Source organism: Heloderma suspectum, chromosome 1 (assembly GCF_057233095.1).
Source record: "Heloderma suspectum isolate Gila_16-S chromosome 1, 16-S_ref, whole genome shotgun sequence".
Classification (NCBI taxonomy): Eukaryota; Metazoa; Chordata; class Lepidosauria; order Squamata; family Helodermatidae; genus Heloderma; species Heloderma suspectum.
Genome location: NC_139458.1, coordinates 399,645,271 through 399,662,500, shown reverse-complemented (window position 1 = coordinate 399,662,500; position 17,230 = coordinate 399,645,271). Strand labels below are relative to the sequence as shown.

At 47.1% G+C, this 17,230-nt stretch overlaps 1 protein-coding gene across 1 annotated transcript in view; it reads right to left on the bottom strand.

The window, feature by feature from the left end:
- The window catches only part of USH2A (usherin), an 809,138-nt gene that overhangs the window by 380,845 nt on the left and 411,063 nt on the right, over positions 1-17,230 (bottom strand). The window contains exon 37 of the mRNA XM_084828794.1: positions 9,942-10,104. Within this exon, the coding sequence (XP_084684920.1) occupies positions 9,942-10,104 (163 nt within the window). The remainder of the gene's footprint in view (positions 1-9,941; positions 10,105-17,230) is intronic.

Here is a 17,230-nt window from a genome sequence, read left to right as displayed (position 1 = left end):
TATTATTTATTTATTTCATTTCTATACCGCCCAATAGCCGAAGCTCTCTGGGCGGTTCACAAAAACTAAAACCAAACAACACACAATAAAACAATTTAAAATATATACAACATTAAAACCACAATATAACAAAACAACCACAATAAAACCTAGCAGCAGTACAGGAGTTTAAAATACAGATTTAAAACAGCAAAGATAAAAATTTGGAAAGCTAAAATGCCTGGGAAAATAAAAAGGTCTTCACCTGGCGCCGAAAGGAGTACAATGTAGGCGCCAGGCGAACCTCACTAGGGAGCTCATTCCAGAGCCGGGGTGCCACAACAGAAAAAGCCCTCCTCCTAGTAGCCACCCGCCTTACTTCCTTCGACAGGGGCTCACGGAGAAGGGCCGCTGATGATGATCTTAAGGTCCGGGCAGGCACATATGGGAGGAGGCGATCCTTCAGGTAACCTGGCCCCAAGCCGTTAAGGGCTTTGAATGTTAACACCAGCACTTTGAATCGGGCCTGGAAATGGACTGGCAGCCAGTGCAGCTGGAAAAGTACTGGCGTAATATGAGCTTGCAGGCCAGTCCCTGTTAACAATCTTGCTGCCCTATTTTGGACCAGCTGAAGTTTCCGGACCGTTTTCAAAGGAAGCCCCACGTATAACGCATTGCAGTAATCCAGATGAGAAGTTATCAGAGCATGGATAACTGTAGCTAGGCTATCTCTGTCCAGATAAGGGCGTAGTTGGTATACCAGCCTAAGCTGATAAAAAGTGCTCCGTGCCACTGAGTTCACCTGTGCCTCAAGTGACAGTTCTGAATCCAAGAGCACCCCCAAACTACGAACCTGATCCTTTAGGGGGAGTGCAACCCCCTCCAGAACAGGTTGAATATCACCTAGCCAGGCAGACGAACCACCCACTAACAGTACCTCCATCTTGTCTGGATTGAGTTTCAGTTTATTGGCCCTCATCCAGTCCATTACCGTGCCCAGGCACTGGTTCAGAACAGCCACTGCCTCACCTGGTTTTGATGAGAAAGAGAGGTAGAGCTGGGTGTCATCCGCATACTGATGGCACCTCAGCCCACACCTCCGGATAACCTCCCCCAGCGGTTTCATGTAGATGTTAAACAGCATGGGGGATAGAATAGAGCCCTGTGGAACCCCATGGCACAATTGCCATGGCACAGAGCAATAATTCCCCAGCACCACCTTCTGGAATCGGCCATCCAAGTAGGAGCGGAACCACTGTAGTGCAGTGCCTCCAACTCCCAACCCAGACAACCTATCCAGAAGGATACCATGGTCGATGGTATCGAAAGCCACTGAGAGGTCCAGGAGAATCAACGGGGTCGCACTCCCCCTGTCCCTCTCCCGGCAGAGGTCATCCCACAGGGCGACCAAGGCAGTTTCCGTTCCAAAACCAAAACCATATATATATATATATATACACACACACACACACATATACACACACACACACACACACATACAGTCAGGGCCAGAAATATTGGAACAAGGATAACTGTTTTGGCAGTTGGCCTCTGCACACCACCACATTGAAGTTGAAAGGAAACACACCCAGATGGGAGCGAAGTCAGGACTTTCAGCTGTAATTCAAGGGGTTTGACAAAAGTGGGGCACTAACCATTCATGAAGGACAGCCAGTGGCATGCACACACCCCCATCGTTGCTGGCTCATAAGTAACGGAATGAATGGCTGACAAGCAGCTTCATGGCCATGTGTGGCCTGTTTTCTGGGTACCCCATGACCAATCAAGCAGATAAAAGGCCTGGAGATGGTTCTGAGTGTTACATCTGTATTTGGTAGCTGTTCACTGGAACTCCCAACATGAGGTCCAAAGAGGTGTCCATGTGAGTGCAGGAGGCCATCATTAGGCTGAGGAAACAAAATAAACCCAACAGAGAGATAGCAAAAACAGTGGGAGTGGCCAACACAACAGTTTGGAACATCCTGAAAAAGAAGGAATTAACTGGCAAGCTCAGCAACAGCAAAAGGCCTGGAAGACCATGGAAGACAACTAAAGTGGATGACTGCAGAATTCTGCTCATGGTGAAGAGGAACCCTTTTGCAACATCTAGCCAGGTCAAGAACTCTATTGTGGAGGTAGGCATGTCATTGTCAACATCTACAGTCAAGAGACGGCTTTATGAATGTAAATACAGAGGCTTCACAACAAGGGGCAAACCACTGGTAACACTCAAGAACCGAAAGGCCAGATTAGCCTTTGCCAGCAAACACCTAAGAAAGCCTGCCCAGTTCTGGAATAAGATTCTTTGAACTGATGAAACCAAGATGAACTTGTACCAGAATGATGGGAAGAGAAAAGTATGGAGAAGGAAAGGAACAGCTCATGATCCAAAGCATACCACATCATCTGTCAAACATGGTGGAGGCAGTGTTATGGCATGGGCATGTATGGCTGCCAATGGAACTGGGTCACTGGTGTTTATTGATGACCTGACTGCTGATAAATGCAGCAGGATGAATTCTGAAGTGTATAAGGCTATACTTTCTGCTGAGATTCAGCCGAATGCTGCCAAACTGATAGGACGCCGCTTCATATTGCAGATGGATAATGACCCAAAACATACGGCAAAAGCTACCCAAGAGTTTCTCAAGTCAAAGAAGTGGGATGTTCTTCAATGGCCAAGTCAGTCACCTGATCTCAACCCAATAGAGCATGCTTTTCACTTCCTGAAGACAAGACTGAAGGCAGAAAGACCCACAAACAAGCAGCAGCTGAAGGCAGCTGCAGTAAAGGCCTAGCAAAACATCTCGAGGGAGGAAACTCAGCATTGGGTCATGTCTATGGGTTCCAGACTTCAGGCAGTCATTGAGTGCAAAGGATTTTCATCCAGGTATTAAAGGCGACCCTTAAGTAGGGATGGGGGAGAATTTCTCCCCGAAACTTCGGGGGGCCGAGTGCCGACGCATTCGGTCCTCCGAAGGTTGTTCGGGGAGAAATTCTCCGCCCCCCCGCCCCCCCCAGATGGGACTTACCTTTCACGAATGTCCCTCCCGGCGGCAGGTCCCGGCGGCGGTTCGGCAGGTCTTCGTCAGGGGCGGGGGCGGCAGCTGGTCTTTCGACCGGCTGCCGCCGCTGCCTTTACAAGAAAAGTAAAAAAAAAAACACGCCCCTGTGATAGGCTACGTAACGATTAACGTAGCCTATCACGGCTAGATTTGCAAAGTCAGCTGTGATAGGCTACATTAATCGTCACATAGCCTATCACGGCTGACTTAAAATTTTTTTTAAAAAAAAGCGCGTACGGCTAATGGCGGCCCCCATAGGGAGCCGCCATTTGTGTTCCTTATTTGGTCCCTGTAGTCTACGTAAAGATTTACGTAGACTACGGCGAAAATAAGGACAATGCAAATAGTGTTTTTTCTTTACGTAGACTACAGGGACCAAATAAGGAACGCGAATGGCAGCTCCCAATGGGGGCCGCCATTTGCGTACGCGCTTTTTTTTTTTTTTCAAAGTCACCCGTGATAGGCTACGTGACGATTAACGTAGCCTATCACGGCTGACTTTGCAGATCTAGCTGTTATAGGCTACGTTAATTGTTACGTAGCCTATCACAGGGGCGTGTTTGTTTTTTTTCTTTTGAAGTTTGCGGCCGGGGAGACAGGGCGCTTCTCCCCAGCCTGAATTTCGCCCGGGCGAGGCGGGAAGCCTCCCCCCCGGTCTGAACTTCGGGGGGAGCAGCGAAGCGCCTCCCCCCCACCGCGAAGCAAGCTGCGAGACCAGGTAAGTGACTTTCGTGCATCCCTACCCTTAAGTTTGAAATGATGTTGGTTTGTTCCATTACTTATGAGCCACCAACAATGGGTGTGTGTGTATGCCACTGGCTGTACTTCCTGGATGGTTAATGACCCACTTTTGTCAAACCCCTTGAATTACAGCTGACAGTCCTGACTTGGCTCCCATCTGGGTGTGTTTCCTTTCAACTTCAATGTGGTGGTGTACAGAGGCCAACTGCCAGTGCCAAAATAGTTATCCTTGTTCCAATATTTCTGGCCTTGACTGTATGTATATATATGTATACACGTGTGTATGTTAGGGATGTCGGAGAATTTCTCCACGAATCTCCGGGAGGCCGAATGCCAACGCATTTGGCCCCCCAAAATTGGTGGAGAAACGGTCCGCCCCCCCGCCCCCCCCGGAATGGGACTTACCTTTGTCGAATGTCTCTGGCGGCGGTGGCTCCCAGCGGCAGTTCGGCCGTGGTGCGGCGGCGGTGGCCGATCTTCCGACCGGCTGCCGCCGCCACCATTTCCAAGTAAAACAACAACAACAAACGTGATAGGCTACGTAAAGATTTACGTAGCCTATCACGGCTAGATTTTCAAAAAACACCATGATAGGCTACGTAAATGTTTACATAGCCTATCACGGCTGACTTTGGGGGGGGGAAGCATGTACGCAAATGGCGGCGCCCATGGGCACCGCCATTTGCGTTCCTTATTTGGGCACGTGTAGTCTACGTAAACATTTACGTAGACTACGGCGAAAATAAGGGCAACGCTATTTGCGTTGCCCTTATTTTCGCCGTAGTCTACGTAAATGTTTACATAGACTACACGTGCCCAAATAAGGAACGCAAATGGCGGCGCCCATGGGCGCCGCCATTTGCGTACATGCTTTTTTTTTTTTCCAAAGTCAGCTGTCATAGGCTACGTAAACAGCTGACTGCAGGGACACAAACGTTTGCATCGCAGCAGGGGAAGAGGTTTTGTGGCCGGAGGGACGGGGCGCCTCCCCCCCGGCCAGAATTTTGGCGGGGAGGGATGGGGCACCTCCCCCCCACCCAGAATTTCAGGGGGAGGGACGGAGCGCCTCCCCCCCACTGCGAAGCAAGCTGCGGGATCAGGTAAGGGACTTTCGTCCATCCCTAGTATGTATATAAGAAAGTTCTTCAATTTATGCAAATTATAGCCAAATTTTCACAAATTCAGCAAATTCAGCTGTAGTTTGAGCAAATTGCTGAGAAATTTGAGCGAATTGCAGAACCTGCCTCCTGCAAAAATGTGCAAAATTCCCAGAAAATCCACAAACTGGCCTGACTTGCTGCAGATTGATTCGGGCGCCACAGGGGAACTTAAAGTCTGGAGTGCTGAGCCTAGGAAAACCCATCAAACTCCATCCCCCAAATGGATTTCTCCAGCATCCTTACTCAGTTCACATACCTGTCTGTGAATTGAAATATGTCTTCCCAAAGAGCAGAAATGTCAACATTCATTTCAATGAGTATAAGAGCAATATATCCACTGCAGTTATCCTCAGGTGTATGACTATGTCTATGACACAGATTCTATGGGTTGTACACAACACTGGCTGTCCACTAGCAGAACAGAAATCACTGGCAGAATGGATTTCCCCTCCTCCCTGCAGCCCCCTATGCATACCCAGAATTTATTTATCACTCTTCACTATCACACTACTCTCCCTCTGAGTTCAATATAGCTTACTGTCAAGTAAGAGTGCATAGACTGAAGCATGTTTTTTGAAAGCATGTTCAAGTTCAACATGAAGCAGTTAAAAATGGGATGGACTCTTACACTTGCTTGTGCCTGTAAGGTAATTTAAGTATGTGCAAGGTAACTGTAAAATGTCACCATTTGAAGCCTGCAGCATTTTAAACCACAAACCAAGACATTCTGTCTAATGTAGTATTCTGCAAGAGGTGTGAAAGCATTCTCTGAATCATGGTTCAAAGTGGCTTGACTCAATAAGGAAAAGTGTTTGTATGAGTCTGGAAGAGAAATGTTCCGTTTCAGGCATCCAGTCTAGGGATGTATGAAACTCACCTTTTTGCGGAATCTTTCGCGGTGCGGGGGGAGGTGCTCCATCCCTCCGCCCGGAATCCTCGACGGAGGGGAGGCAATCCGCTCCTGCCCCCCGGAATCCTCGACGGCTAGCTCCGCTCCGCGGCCAGGCCGCGGAGCAGCCGGCCAGGGCCATCCACACCCGGATTTCCGGCCGCAGCCGCCATTTGCATCCAGCCAGGCAGCCGTGATAGGCTACGTAAGAATTTATGTAGCCTACCACGGCTAACCTCAAAACAAAAACAAAAAAACATGCAGCGTACGCAAATGGCGGCGGCTACGGCGGTCACCATTTGCATTCTCTATTTTTTGCCGATTTACCTAAGATAAAATGGTGAAAAAAAAGGGGAACGCAAATAGCGTAGTGGACGCTATTTGCGTTCCTTTATTTTTCGCTGTTCTAGCCTACGTAAATATTCTAGCCAGAGCCGGCAGAGCTGCCGCCGCCTAATCCGCCCCACGGAAGTGCCGTCAGGAGGGGGATTCCACGGGGGGCGGGGGGGCAGGAAACCATTCTGCCATGGATTCCGAGAGGCCAGATTGTAAAGAATGCGGCCTCACTGGAATCCGTGACGGAATTCTCCGCCATCCCTAATCCAATCACAGTCTTCGTAAGTGACCTTTGGAAAATGTTTTCATCTTTGTGTTTGTGATAGAGGTGAAGGCACAGCTTTCCTCCTTCAAAGGTGATTCACAACCCAGTTTGTGCGATCATTTTCTGTTGAAGAATTTTACTTTGATATTGCACCATTCTAAAAACTATTTTTCTGGTGCAAAATATCAAGCAGGGGGGTGGGGAGGGGTGGCATTCACATGGTTAGATGGAAATATGAATTACTGGGAATTTAATTCAGGCAAGAACACTAAACAGGATCAAGTATGAGCATCTGACTGTCAGGATTGCCCCTGAGCACAGCGATTGGCAGAGTAGCTCAGAGTCTGAAGAGGAATTGCAAAATGTGGTGGAGGAAATTTCCCAGGCCTGGACAGAGACGGATAGGCCTACTCCTCAAGCTTCAACGGCACAGCTGGATGGAGAGGGCCCCTCTTCACCCATCCCTGTGAGAGATAGCTAACAGGGAGAAGGGGGGGCTGGTAGAGCCTGAATTCTTAGATGCTAGACGCAGACGCAGAGACAAGAGAGAAATGGCAGGGGCAGAGCTTAGGCAATTTGCCCGATTGGCCCGGCAGGAACAGATGCGCTTAGAGTCCTCATAAGATAAAGGCAGATTCCCCACCCCCACCCCTTAAGTTAGGACAGCAAGCTCGCCTGTTCCTCAAATGGTGGGCAACTTTTGTAGTTTTCCTTTGAACTCCCTTTCCTTTGTAGACTGTGGGTCACTGACAATTAGTATCTGAATGACCCATTGAATTAAGTGGATTAAAAAGCCTTGGAATTGAGGTCTCTTGTCTGTGTTTCGATTTGGCTTTTGAAGTTTTACAGCAGGAGCAAAGGGAAACGTGACACTGACATAGATAAGATCCAAGGATTAGATCCAGACTTAACTGTACTTAGAGTAGACCCGCTGACATCAATGGGAATTAAGTTAGTCATTATGACTAATCTATGTCCCACTGATTTCAATGGGTTTACTCTAAGCATGACTATAGGTGCTTCCAGATAAGGCTTTTATGGTGCCATCGCTTTGTCTCATTCACACAGCTTTACATGAGGTCCAGACACCGTCATCTTCAACTTATACATCTGCTGGGTTTTGCACTTCTTCCTAGGGATGTACGAAACACTGACCTGGCTCCGTTCCGGGGCATCCGCAGTGGGGGGGAGGCGCTCTGTCCCTCCCCCCGGAATCCTCCCCGGCCGGCTCCGCTCTGCAGCGACATTGCAGAGCCGCCGGCCAGGGCAAGCCGCAGCCAGAATTCTGGCCACTGCCGGGCTGCTGCAGCCGCAAATAGCGGCCACTACGCCATTTGTGTAGGGATGTACGAAACCCCGCTTACCTGGCTCCACCGGGTTCCACAGGTGGGGGGAGGCGATCCGTTCCTCCCCCCGGAATCCTTGATGGGGAGGAGGCGATCCATTCCTCCCCCCCGGAATCCTGCCCGGCCAGCTCCGCTCCGCAACCAGGCTGCGGAGCCACCGGCCAGGCCAACCCGCAGCGGGGCCTCCAGCCGCTGCTGGGCTGGTGCGGACGCAAATGGCGTCCTGAATAGGAGACACCATTTGCGTCCCTATTGTAGCCCGTGATAGGCTATATAAATATTTACGTAGCCTATCACGGCTAAAGCAGGGATGCAAATGGCGTCCCCTACGCCATTTGTGTTCCCGTTTTATCTGTGATAGGCTACGTAAATATTTACATAGCCTATCACGGGCTACCATAGGGACGCAAATGGCATCCCCTACTTAGGATGCCATTTGCGTCCGCACCAGCCTGGCAGCAGCTGGAGCCGCCGCCACCACCGGAGCCAAAGCCGCAGCCAGGTAGGCTCCATTTCGCGGGGCTTTCGTGGGGTGGAGGGATGGGGGGCTCTGTTCCACCACAGATTCCAGGGGGGTGAATTCACTGGAATTCTCCCCCCCTGGGATCCGTGGCGGAATTCTCTAACATCCCGACATTTGCGTGGCTGCCAAGCCGTGATAGGCTACATAAATACTTACGTAGCCTATTACAGCAAAGAGCAGGGGCGCAAATGGCATAGCGGCCGCCATTTGCACCCTTGCTCTTTGCCATGATAGGGTACGTAAGTATTTAAGTAGCTTATCATGAAGAAAGGCAGCCACGCAAATGGCAGCCACTACGATGGCCACCATTTGCGGCCTCAGCAGCCTGCAGCAGCCGGGACACCAGCCGGAGCCGCTGCTGCTGCCGGAGCTGCCACCAGGTATGCTCCGTCCTGGGGGGATTCTGCAGGATGGTGGGGGGGAGGCCGTTCCGGCACAGATTCCAGGGGGCAGGATTCTTAAAAATCCGGCCTCACTGGAGTCCGTGGCGGAATTCTCTGACATCCCTACTTCTTCCATATTTTCTCTCACTGCAGGAAATCCATTAAGAAAGAAAAAGTGGAATAGCTTCACAATGCAGCTGGCAGTGATAGGAGCCGTAACTTCTGTCTGGAAGCATCCTAAATCTGGATCCAACCCCAAGTCAGGAAATCAGGGAGGGCCAAGAGACAGGAACAAAAATTGCAAACCTGGGAGTTAAGGCTAAAGCAAAACTGGTAGGAAACGTGACCAACAATAGCACAGCTGGGGCTCCTGTATTATTATTTTTAGTTATTATTTATTTATTTATTGCATTTATACCCCGCCTTTTTTCCTCCTGCAAGGAACCCAAGGCGGCTTACATTCTCCTCCTCCTCTCCATTTTATCCTCACAACAACAACCCTGTGAGGTGGGTTGGGCTTATTAACTGTATTTCTATACCACCTTTCTAAAGCGAACCCAGTTTACAAAAAGGCCAAAAAAGTAGAAGCCATGATCAAATACAAACATAGTGCTTGCTGCACTTTTAAAAGACCAAGGTGACCAGGATGAACAGAGTTCTCATGTACTTTAACTAGTGCAATCAGATAATCAGGAAATAAGGGTTTTTTTTTAATATCATTCATATCCTAATCAAAGATTAACCCAGACTGCTAGATAGTTGTCCTAGAACGGTGACTCCCCTCATGGCTGGCTGATGCGAGCTTGTTCTCTCTCATGGTCCAAGTCAGCAGTGGTAGCAGAACTCACTTCAGCAAGTGTTTTGACTATCTTCGCTGAAGACTAAACTACTTTATACATTGTACAAGAGAACAAGAACCAGCCTTCCATAGTAGCTTTCTGACATAATCTACATTTTAATTTCTTAATTTAAAGCAAGTGTGTGTGTGCCCGTCGAAATTTGACTGGAACAGTGGCATGATGAAATGTCTTACTAAGGGTGCAATCCTATACATGTTTCAACAGACAAAAGTCCTACACTCCCAGCATCCCCAGCCAGCATGCTGGCTGTGGGATGCTGGGAGTTGTAGGACTTTTGTCTGTACATACATAGGATTGCACCCTAAGAGAATTAGTTTGTAAAAGTCCTGAGAAACAGAAGGTATAACAAAAACAGTACTAAAACATTTCCAGTAATGGGCCAAAATTGAAATACCTTCATCAGTATAGAAGATGCCAGTGAAAAGAACAGCATAGAATATCTGTCCATTTGGCTCATGTGGAGGTAGCCATTTCACTTGAACCCCTCTGGATCCGTCATTAATGACAACTACTTCCATTTTCCCTTCAGGTACATCTTCAATTGTACGAGCTTCTATCTGCAAATTTAACAATGTAGAGTCCATCTGAAGTTATTTGTAATAAAAACAGAGAGGCATGAGAAGGAACAAGGAACATCTTGTTCAACTATTAGTACACGAGAAAGAAATGGTCTTAATTTGAGCCAGGCTTAGGCCTTCATCCCCAAACCTGTTTTTAGTGCCAGGGCTTAGCACTGGAATATCAGAAAGTGAGACTGTTTTTGAACATGTGCAGGGAAAATGTGCAAAGGTTGTCTAACCACTACTTCCACAACTGGAATTCTGTGGGAAGAACATGAACAATTCTTAAAGAATTCAAGGTGCAATGCTATGGACACAGGATTCCTCCAAACTTGGAGGATTCTGAGATTCTTATGTCCTGCCAGGAAGCTGGCAGGCCAAGAGGAGTGGTGGAGGAGAGCTTTGCCTCCCCACCCTCCAGTCCTTGAGTTTTTCACTAGACGGCCTTTTCAGCCGGCCTAGCAAGGGTGCTACAGAGGGGGAAGGAAGGAGGCTGGAGGAGGCTTAGGATAAATCAGATCCTGGGCTCTCAGTCTCCTCCCCTCCCCACCCCACCCACCAGAACATCCCCTTTCCCGCTCTGTCTGAGGTCAATTTTCCAACCTCGGAGAGGCAGCTGGCATGGTTCTCTCCACAGCAGTTGCAAGGGGTTGGAGGTCAGATCTCTGCCTCCCTATTCCGAGGTTGGAGTTCTGTCTCCGACCGCAAAAGGGATTTTCCAAGCCATCCTATGATCCCTGGAATGCTCACCTATGGACCATAGGATTGCTCTAGCAATTATTAAGTTAGTAATGAGTCTCTAAAAAGAAAGCTTTCATTTAACTTTCAACTAATATTTTAAGCATGCCAGATATTAAGAAATATCATTGTTCATATAATAATATAACAACATATTTCTCATACATTATATTTAGGAATACATGGATTCCCTGGGTTCCACGCCATTATTTTTCCACCTTTCTATTTTGCCTTGGGTTCCACACTGGTCATCTTCCAGCAATAAAGGAGAATGTCAGCCGGTTGGTAACAGAGTTTGATGTGCAACAAAATATGTATGTGTGTGGGTATATATATAAATCAGCTTTCCATTCCCTCATCCTCAAATATTAATTTTGTTGTCTTTCTACATGAGCTCCACAGTGGAGTCCAACATAACTACAAATTTTGTTTCAATTTTTAAAAAAACAAAAATACATTTTTAAACAAACAAATTGTTTTAATCCTTCCCAAAGTAGTGCTCCTATGTGACATCAAGTAAAGAATAAATAAACTGGCCCTCAATGCCTGGTTCTGCTGGATTTCTTTTTTAATGGACACATCCTAGAAACAGAACTCTAGGGAAAAAAAGAAACGGATTCAGACATTATCTGTTCAGGACTTTGTGTTCCATCTGTTATCTATTGCTCACTGTTCTCTGAATCACCCCTTGCTTTCCACATCCCACTCTCCAACAGATGCAGGATCCATCCCACACCCCCATAGCATGCTGATCATGACAGAGGCCCACCCCATGACCAGCAACAGTAACAAGGATGCTCCCAGCTATGTTCTTCGATGGGATATCAACTTCCTTGTTCCAGGCAGGATTCTGTACATTTCCAACTCCATGACAGACAGTTATGCAACAGGTGAACTTATTCCCAAGGAACACACTGCACTTGCTATCCTGCTGTCTGTTGAGCTACTGTCCAAGACACAGGAGCCCTGCTGGAGTGGTTCACTGGCACAGATTTATCTTTCCCTTTCATGATATCCTCTATCCTCTATGTTGTTGCTAAGGAATGATAATTAGCAATCCCTTTCCCCACCCTTCCAGGATCTGACTTCACCTGGCCTCAGGATAGGACTCTGAGATTGCTGGGTTCAAGGACAGTGGCCAGTCCTCTCCCTGCTCATTCAGGTTCTATGGACTGTTGAGGCAGTAGGCCTCTCAGAGTCCACAAGTCCACTGCCAGGGCTTAATCTGGATTTTTTGTATCTTCCTGCTAAGATGCTCTAGTTTATTTTTATATTTTTCTAAACTACTTTGGACATTTTTATGGAGAGGCAGCACATAAGAGAGCCGGGGAGGTGCAGTCGTTACAGTGTTGGACTGGGAGTCGGGAGATCCGGGCTCTACTCTCTAGTCCCCACTCTGCCATGGAAGCTCACTGGGTAGCTTTGGGCCAGTCACAGACTCTCAGCCCAACCTACCGCACAGGGTTGTTGTTTGGAAAGGAGGAGGATTATGTATGCCACCTTGGATTCTTTGGGGGGAAAGGTGGGATATAAATGTAATTAAAAAACAAACTAATAAACAAACAATAATTTCTTAAAATAAGAAATTCCAGCAATCACAATTGGGGCACACAGTTGAGCAAGGAAGAGGTGTAGTATTTTGCCACACCGTTTTCTCTACTGAACTACTAATCCTCTGCTGGCACTTCAGTAATATTGCCATGGTCCTCTGACTAATTGACTAAGAGCAGGTGTGGCAGCATCATTTTTTCATTCCCCTCACCACGGCACTAGCCCTCACTGTTGCGCTCTTCCCAATCCACCTATGGCCTCTTCACCTCAGAAGAGTGCATGGTTCTTCCCCAAACTTGCTCATCTTCCAGCTACGTCCTCTTGCGGTTTTCAAAAGGCAGATCATAAAACAGGGATTCATCCTGTACTGGATGGGGTTACACTCCCCTTGAAGACACAGTTTGGGCGTAAGTCCTGGATGCATCTCTAAACCTGGATGCCCAAGTTTTGGTGGTGGCTAAGTGCATTTGCACAGCTGAAGCTAGTGTGTCAGCTACACCCATTCCTGGAGATATATGATCTCACCATGGTGACACATGCTGTAATTGCATCCCATTTGGACTACTGTAGCATGCTGTATGTGGGGTGCCTTTGGAATTTGACTTTCAGTTCATTTTTTAGTAGGAATTACCAAAATTTGCAACTTTCTTCATATTCGTGATAGAACTGGAGATTTTAAAAAACTGAATGACAAACCGAAACTGTGAGATTCATCCATCCAGACACAGGGCTTCAAGTTCTTAGCTCTTAAAGTCTGGGCTTCAATCTCTGTGTGTTCAACCATATTCGTGGTGCTGAATTAAGGTTCACAAAACAAATTCTGCCCAACGAGTTTTGGAAAGAAATGTCCTTCCTTTCAAGACAGAAGAAACAGGAGGAGGATTATTTTTGATACATTTGAAGAAAGATAAGCAGTCCCTGAGGAAGGAAATTTCTTTCTGAAAAGCGTTGGACAGAATAAATTTTTTTCCAGCCCCCTGGGAATTTGTTCTCTTATGCTTTGTGACACATAAATGCCTTCCCGTCTTGCTGTTTGCTGAAATAGGGTTGCCACCTCTTTTCTGACAGGCTCAATACTGTTAACACCTATACGGTCCTCTCCTTGCTGGGAATAGTTGTACCTATTGAATCTGACTCATGCAGATGGGTGAGAATTTCATTATACTTTGGTTTTGATAAGTTACCAAAATTTGCTATATATATATATACACACACACACACACACACATATATATATATATATATATATATATATATTCACACACAGTGATGGGAGTACCAGACCACCTTACCTGTCTCCTGAGAAACCTGTACGAGGGTCAAGAAGCAACAGTAAGAACCAGACATGGAACAACCGATTGGTTCAAAATTGGGAAAGGAGTACGACAAGGCTGCATATTGTCACCCTGCTTATTTAACTTATATGCAGAGTACATCATGAGAAATGCCGGGTTGGATGAATCAGAGGTCGGAATTAAGATTGCCGGGAGAATTATCAACAACCTCCGATATGCAGATGATACCACCCTAATGGCAGAAAGCGAAGAGGATCTAAAGAGCCTCTTTCTGAGGGTGAAAGAGGAGAGTGCAAAAGCTGGTTTGAAACTCGACATTAAAAAAACTAAGATCATGGCATCTGGCCCCATCACTTCCTGGCATATAGAAGGGGAAGAAATGGAAGCTGTGACAGATTTTACTTTCTTGGGCTCCAAGATCACCGCAGACGGTGACCGTAGCCATGAAATTAAAAGACGCTTGCTCCTTGGGAGGAAAGCTATGGCAAACCTAGACAGCATAGTAAGAAGCAGAGACATCACCTTGCCAACAAAGGTCCGTCTAATCAAAGCTATGGTTTTCCCAGTAGTAATGTATGGCTGTGAGAGCTGGACTATAAGGAAGGCTGACCGCCGAAGAATTGATGCTTTCGAACTGTGGTGCTGGAGAAGACTCTTACGAGTCCCCTGGACTGCAAGGAGGTCAGATCAGTCCATCCTAAAGGAAATCAACCCTGAGTGCTCATTGGAAGGACAGATACTGAAGTTGAAGCTCAAATATTTTGGCCACCTAATGCGAAGAGAAAACTCTCTGGAAAAGACCCTGATGCTGGGAAAGACTGAAGGCAAAAGGAGAAGGGGACGGCAGAGGATGAGATGGCTAGATAGCATCACCGATGCAATGACTATGAACTTGAGCACGCTCCAGGAGATAGCGCAGGACAGGAAGGCCTGGCGTGTTATGGTCCATGGGGTCACGAAGAGTCGGACACGACTGAACAACAACAATACACATACACACACACACACACACACACACACATTAGCTATTGCAACAGGTTTGCCAAGGAATCCCATAATGCCAGCTAATGCTATTGGGATGGTGCTAGCGGTCCCTTACACTAATGCAAAGTAATTTACTATTTACATTAGTGCTAGTGCCCAAGTGGATACTACCCTTCAGATTTAAAAAAACTGAATGTGGGAAAAAGAAAAACTGACAGATTTGTCCATCCCTAGCTGGTTTGAGAAGTGTTCAGAAACTTCAGCTGGTCCAGACTGCTGACTAGGGCCAGCTACAGGGAGCATGTTACTCCATTATTGCAATAGCTTCACTGGCTACCAGCCTGTTCCCAGTAGGGATGTCGCAAGAGTCAGGGAAGGGTGGAGTCCAGTGGACTCCCCTCCACTTGGCCTCCCGGACTCCATTCACTGAGCCACTGTGTGCCTACTGGGCCTGTTTGTCAAGCGCCATATGGCCCTTGAGCACATGGCAGCTGCCCGTCCCCTTAGCGAGCTGCCATTTTGTGTAGAAATGGCGGCTCAGGCTTTTCCCTAAAAGTAGTGTTGCATGAGTGGCCCTTTTACAAGTGCAGTTTTCACAAAACTGCTTTTATGGAAAAAAAACAAGCTGCCATTTCTACACAAAATGGTGGCTCGCTAAGGGGACGGGTGGCTGACAGGTGCTCACCAGACTCTGACTCTGACCACGCCATCCATCAGAGAGCATGGTGCAGTGCACAGGGGCAACCGGCAGCGGCGGTTCAGCTAATGACCATCAAGGATGGACTGTCCATCCCTAGTTTCCAGGCACATTCATAGTGCTGGTTATGACCTATAAGTAGGGGCCACGGTGGCTTAGTGGTTAAGATGCTGAACTGCAGACCGGAAGGTCGGCAGGACAGCAGTTCGAGACCCGAGTGCTGTGTGACAGAGTGAGCTCCCGTCTTCAGTCCCAGTTTCTGCCAACCTAGCAGTTCGAAAGCAAGAAATTGCAAGTAGACAAATAGGTACCGCTTCGGCGGGAAAGGTAACAGCGTTCCGTGCACCTCGGTGTTCAGTCATGCCGGCCACATGACCACGGAAGCGTCTTCGGACAGCGCTGGCTCTTCGGCTTAGAAACGGGGATGAGCACCGCACCCTAGAGTCGGACACGACTGGTTGGGGACACCTTTACCTTTACCTTTATGACCTATAAAGCCCTTAATGTCTTGGGACCAGGCTATTTGAAGGACCAGATTCTTCTGTATGAGCCTGCCAGGGCCAGGGGTTTTTTTTTTTCAGGAGAGGCCTTTTTCTTAGTCCCACCACTATCAGAGGCAAGTTCAGTGGGAACATGAGAAAGGGCGTTCTCAGTGTGTGCTCTCAGGCTCTGGAAATTGCTGCCAAAGGAAGCTAGGTTGGCTCCCTCTCTGTTGTCCTAATATCAGCAGGAAAAAAACATTTTTAGTCAGCCAGGCCTTTGGCATGCAAGCTAATCTGCTACTGAAGGTTTTTTTTAAAAAAACAGCAGGTTGGGTGCTGTCTCTTTCTTTTATTGTTGTGTTCTGGTAATATTTTCAACTGATTTATTTTTGTGTATTAAATTAAGATTTGTTTTTAATTTGTATTTTATAATTGTTAGCCTCCTTGAGTGGCACTTTTGGCAGAGAGGTGGAATATAAATTTAATAAATAAACACATTTATTAATAAATATATAACAACCAACCATTGGCCCTTCTACCTTCCTCTCCTTCAAAAAGAATGCAACAGAAATTTTGGCAAGGAACGCTTGTTTTCTGTTCCTTGGGGCCATACCTTGCTAAATTGTAGGCCCCTTGGGTGTGTGGTTTGGTAACCCTCTGCTTGGCCTGCTGCCTCAATCTCTCCCATTTGTACTTTGCTTCTGCATGCCTCCCCTCTGTCCCTGGTTCCAGAATTGCTTGTCTTTCTTCCTTTGTTCCAAGTCCTGGTCCTGCCTACTTCCATTTTTGCTTCAGGGTCTGAGATCACATTGCAGTTCTCTCCTGCTGACCCTCCTGGCAGCATCTGATCCTCTAGACCAGCCTTGCCCAACCTGGTGCCCTCCAAATGTGCTAGACTACAACTCCCAGAATCCCCCAGCCAGCAAGCTCCAATAAACCTACAGAAGAGGTCTGATGGCTCCATCCCTAAAACAGAAAAAGTTTATATATTGGGAGAAAAATACAAATATTGCTAAGGTGTTCTCATGATATACATTCATAAGGGCCTTTTCTGCTGTGGTACCCTGGCTATGGAATGAGCTCCCTAGAGAGGTTTATATTGTTTTATGTTGTCCTTTGTGGTTTTAATTTTTGTGAACTGCCCAGAGAGCTTTGGCTATTGGACAGTATAGAAATACATACATACATACATACATACATAAATATGTAGGCGGTAATCCTGAAACCATATATTCCAGTACAATTGTACTGACACCAATGTCAGTAGCTACACCTTTCAAAAACTGTAGCAAAGGTTGCACGATGTGAGATATGTGTAACATTAATTTTCAGTTCTCTGTGTCTCCATAAGTGTTTTTCCATCAGAACAAGGCTTT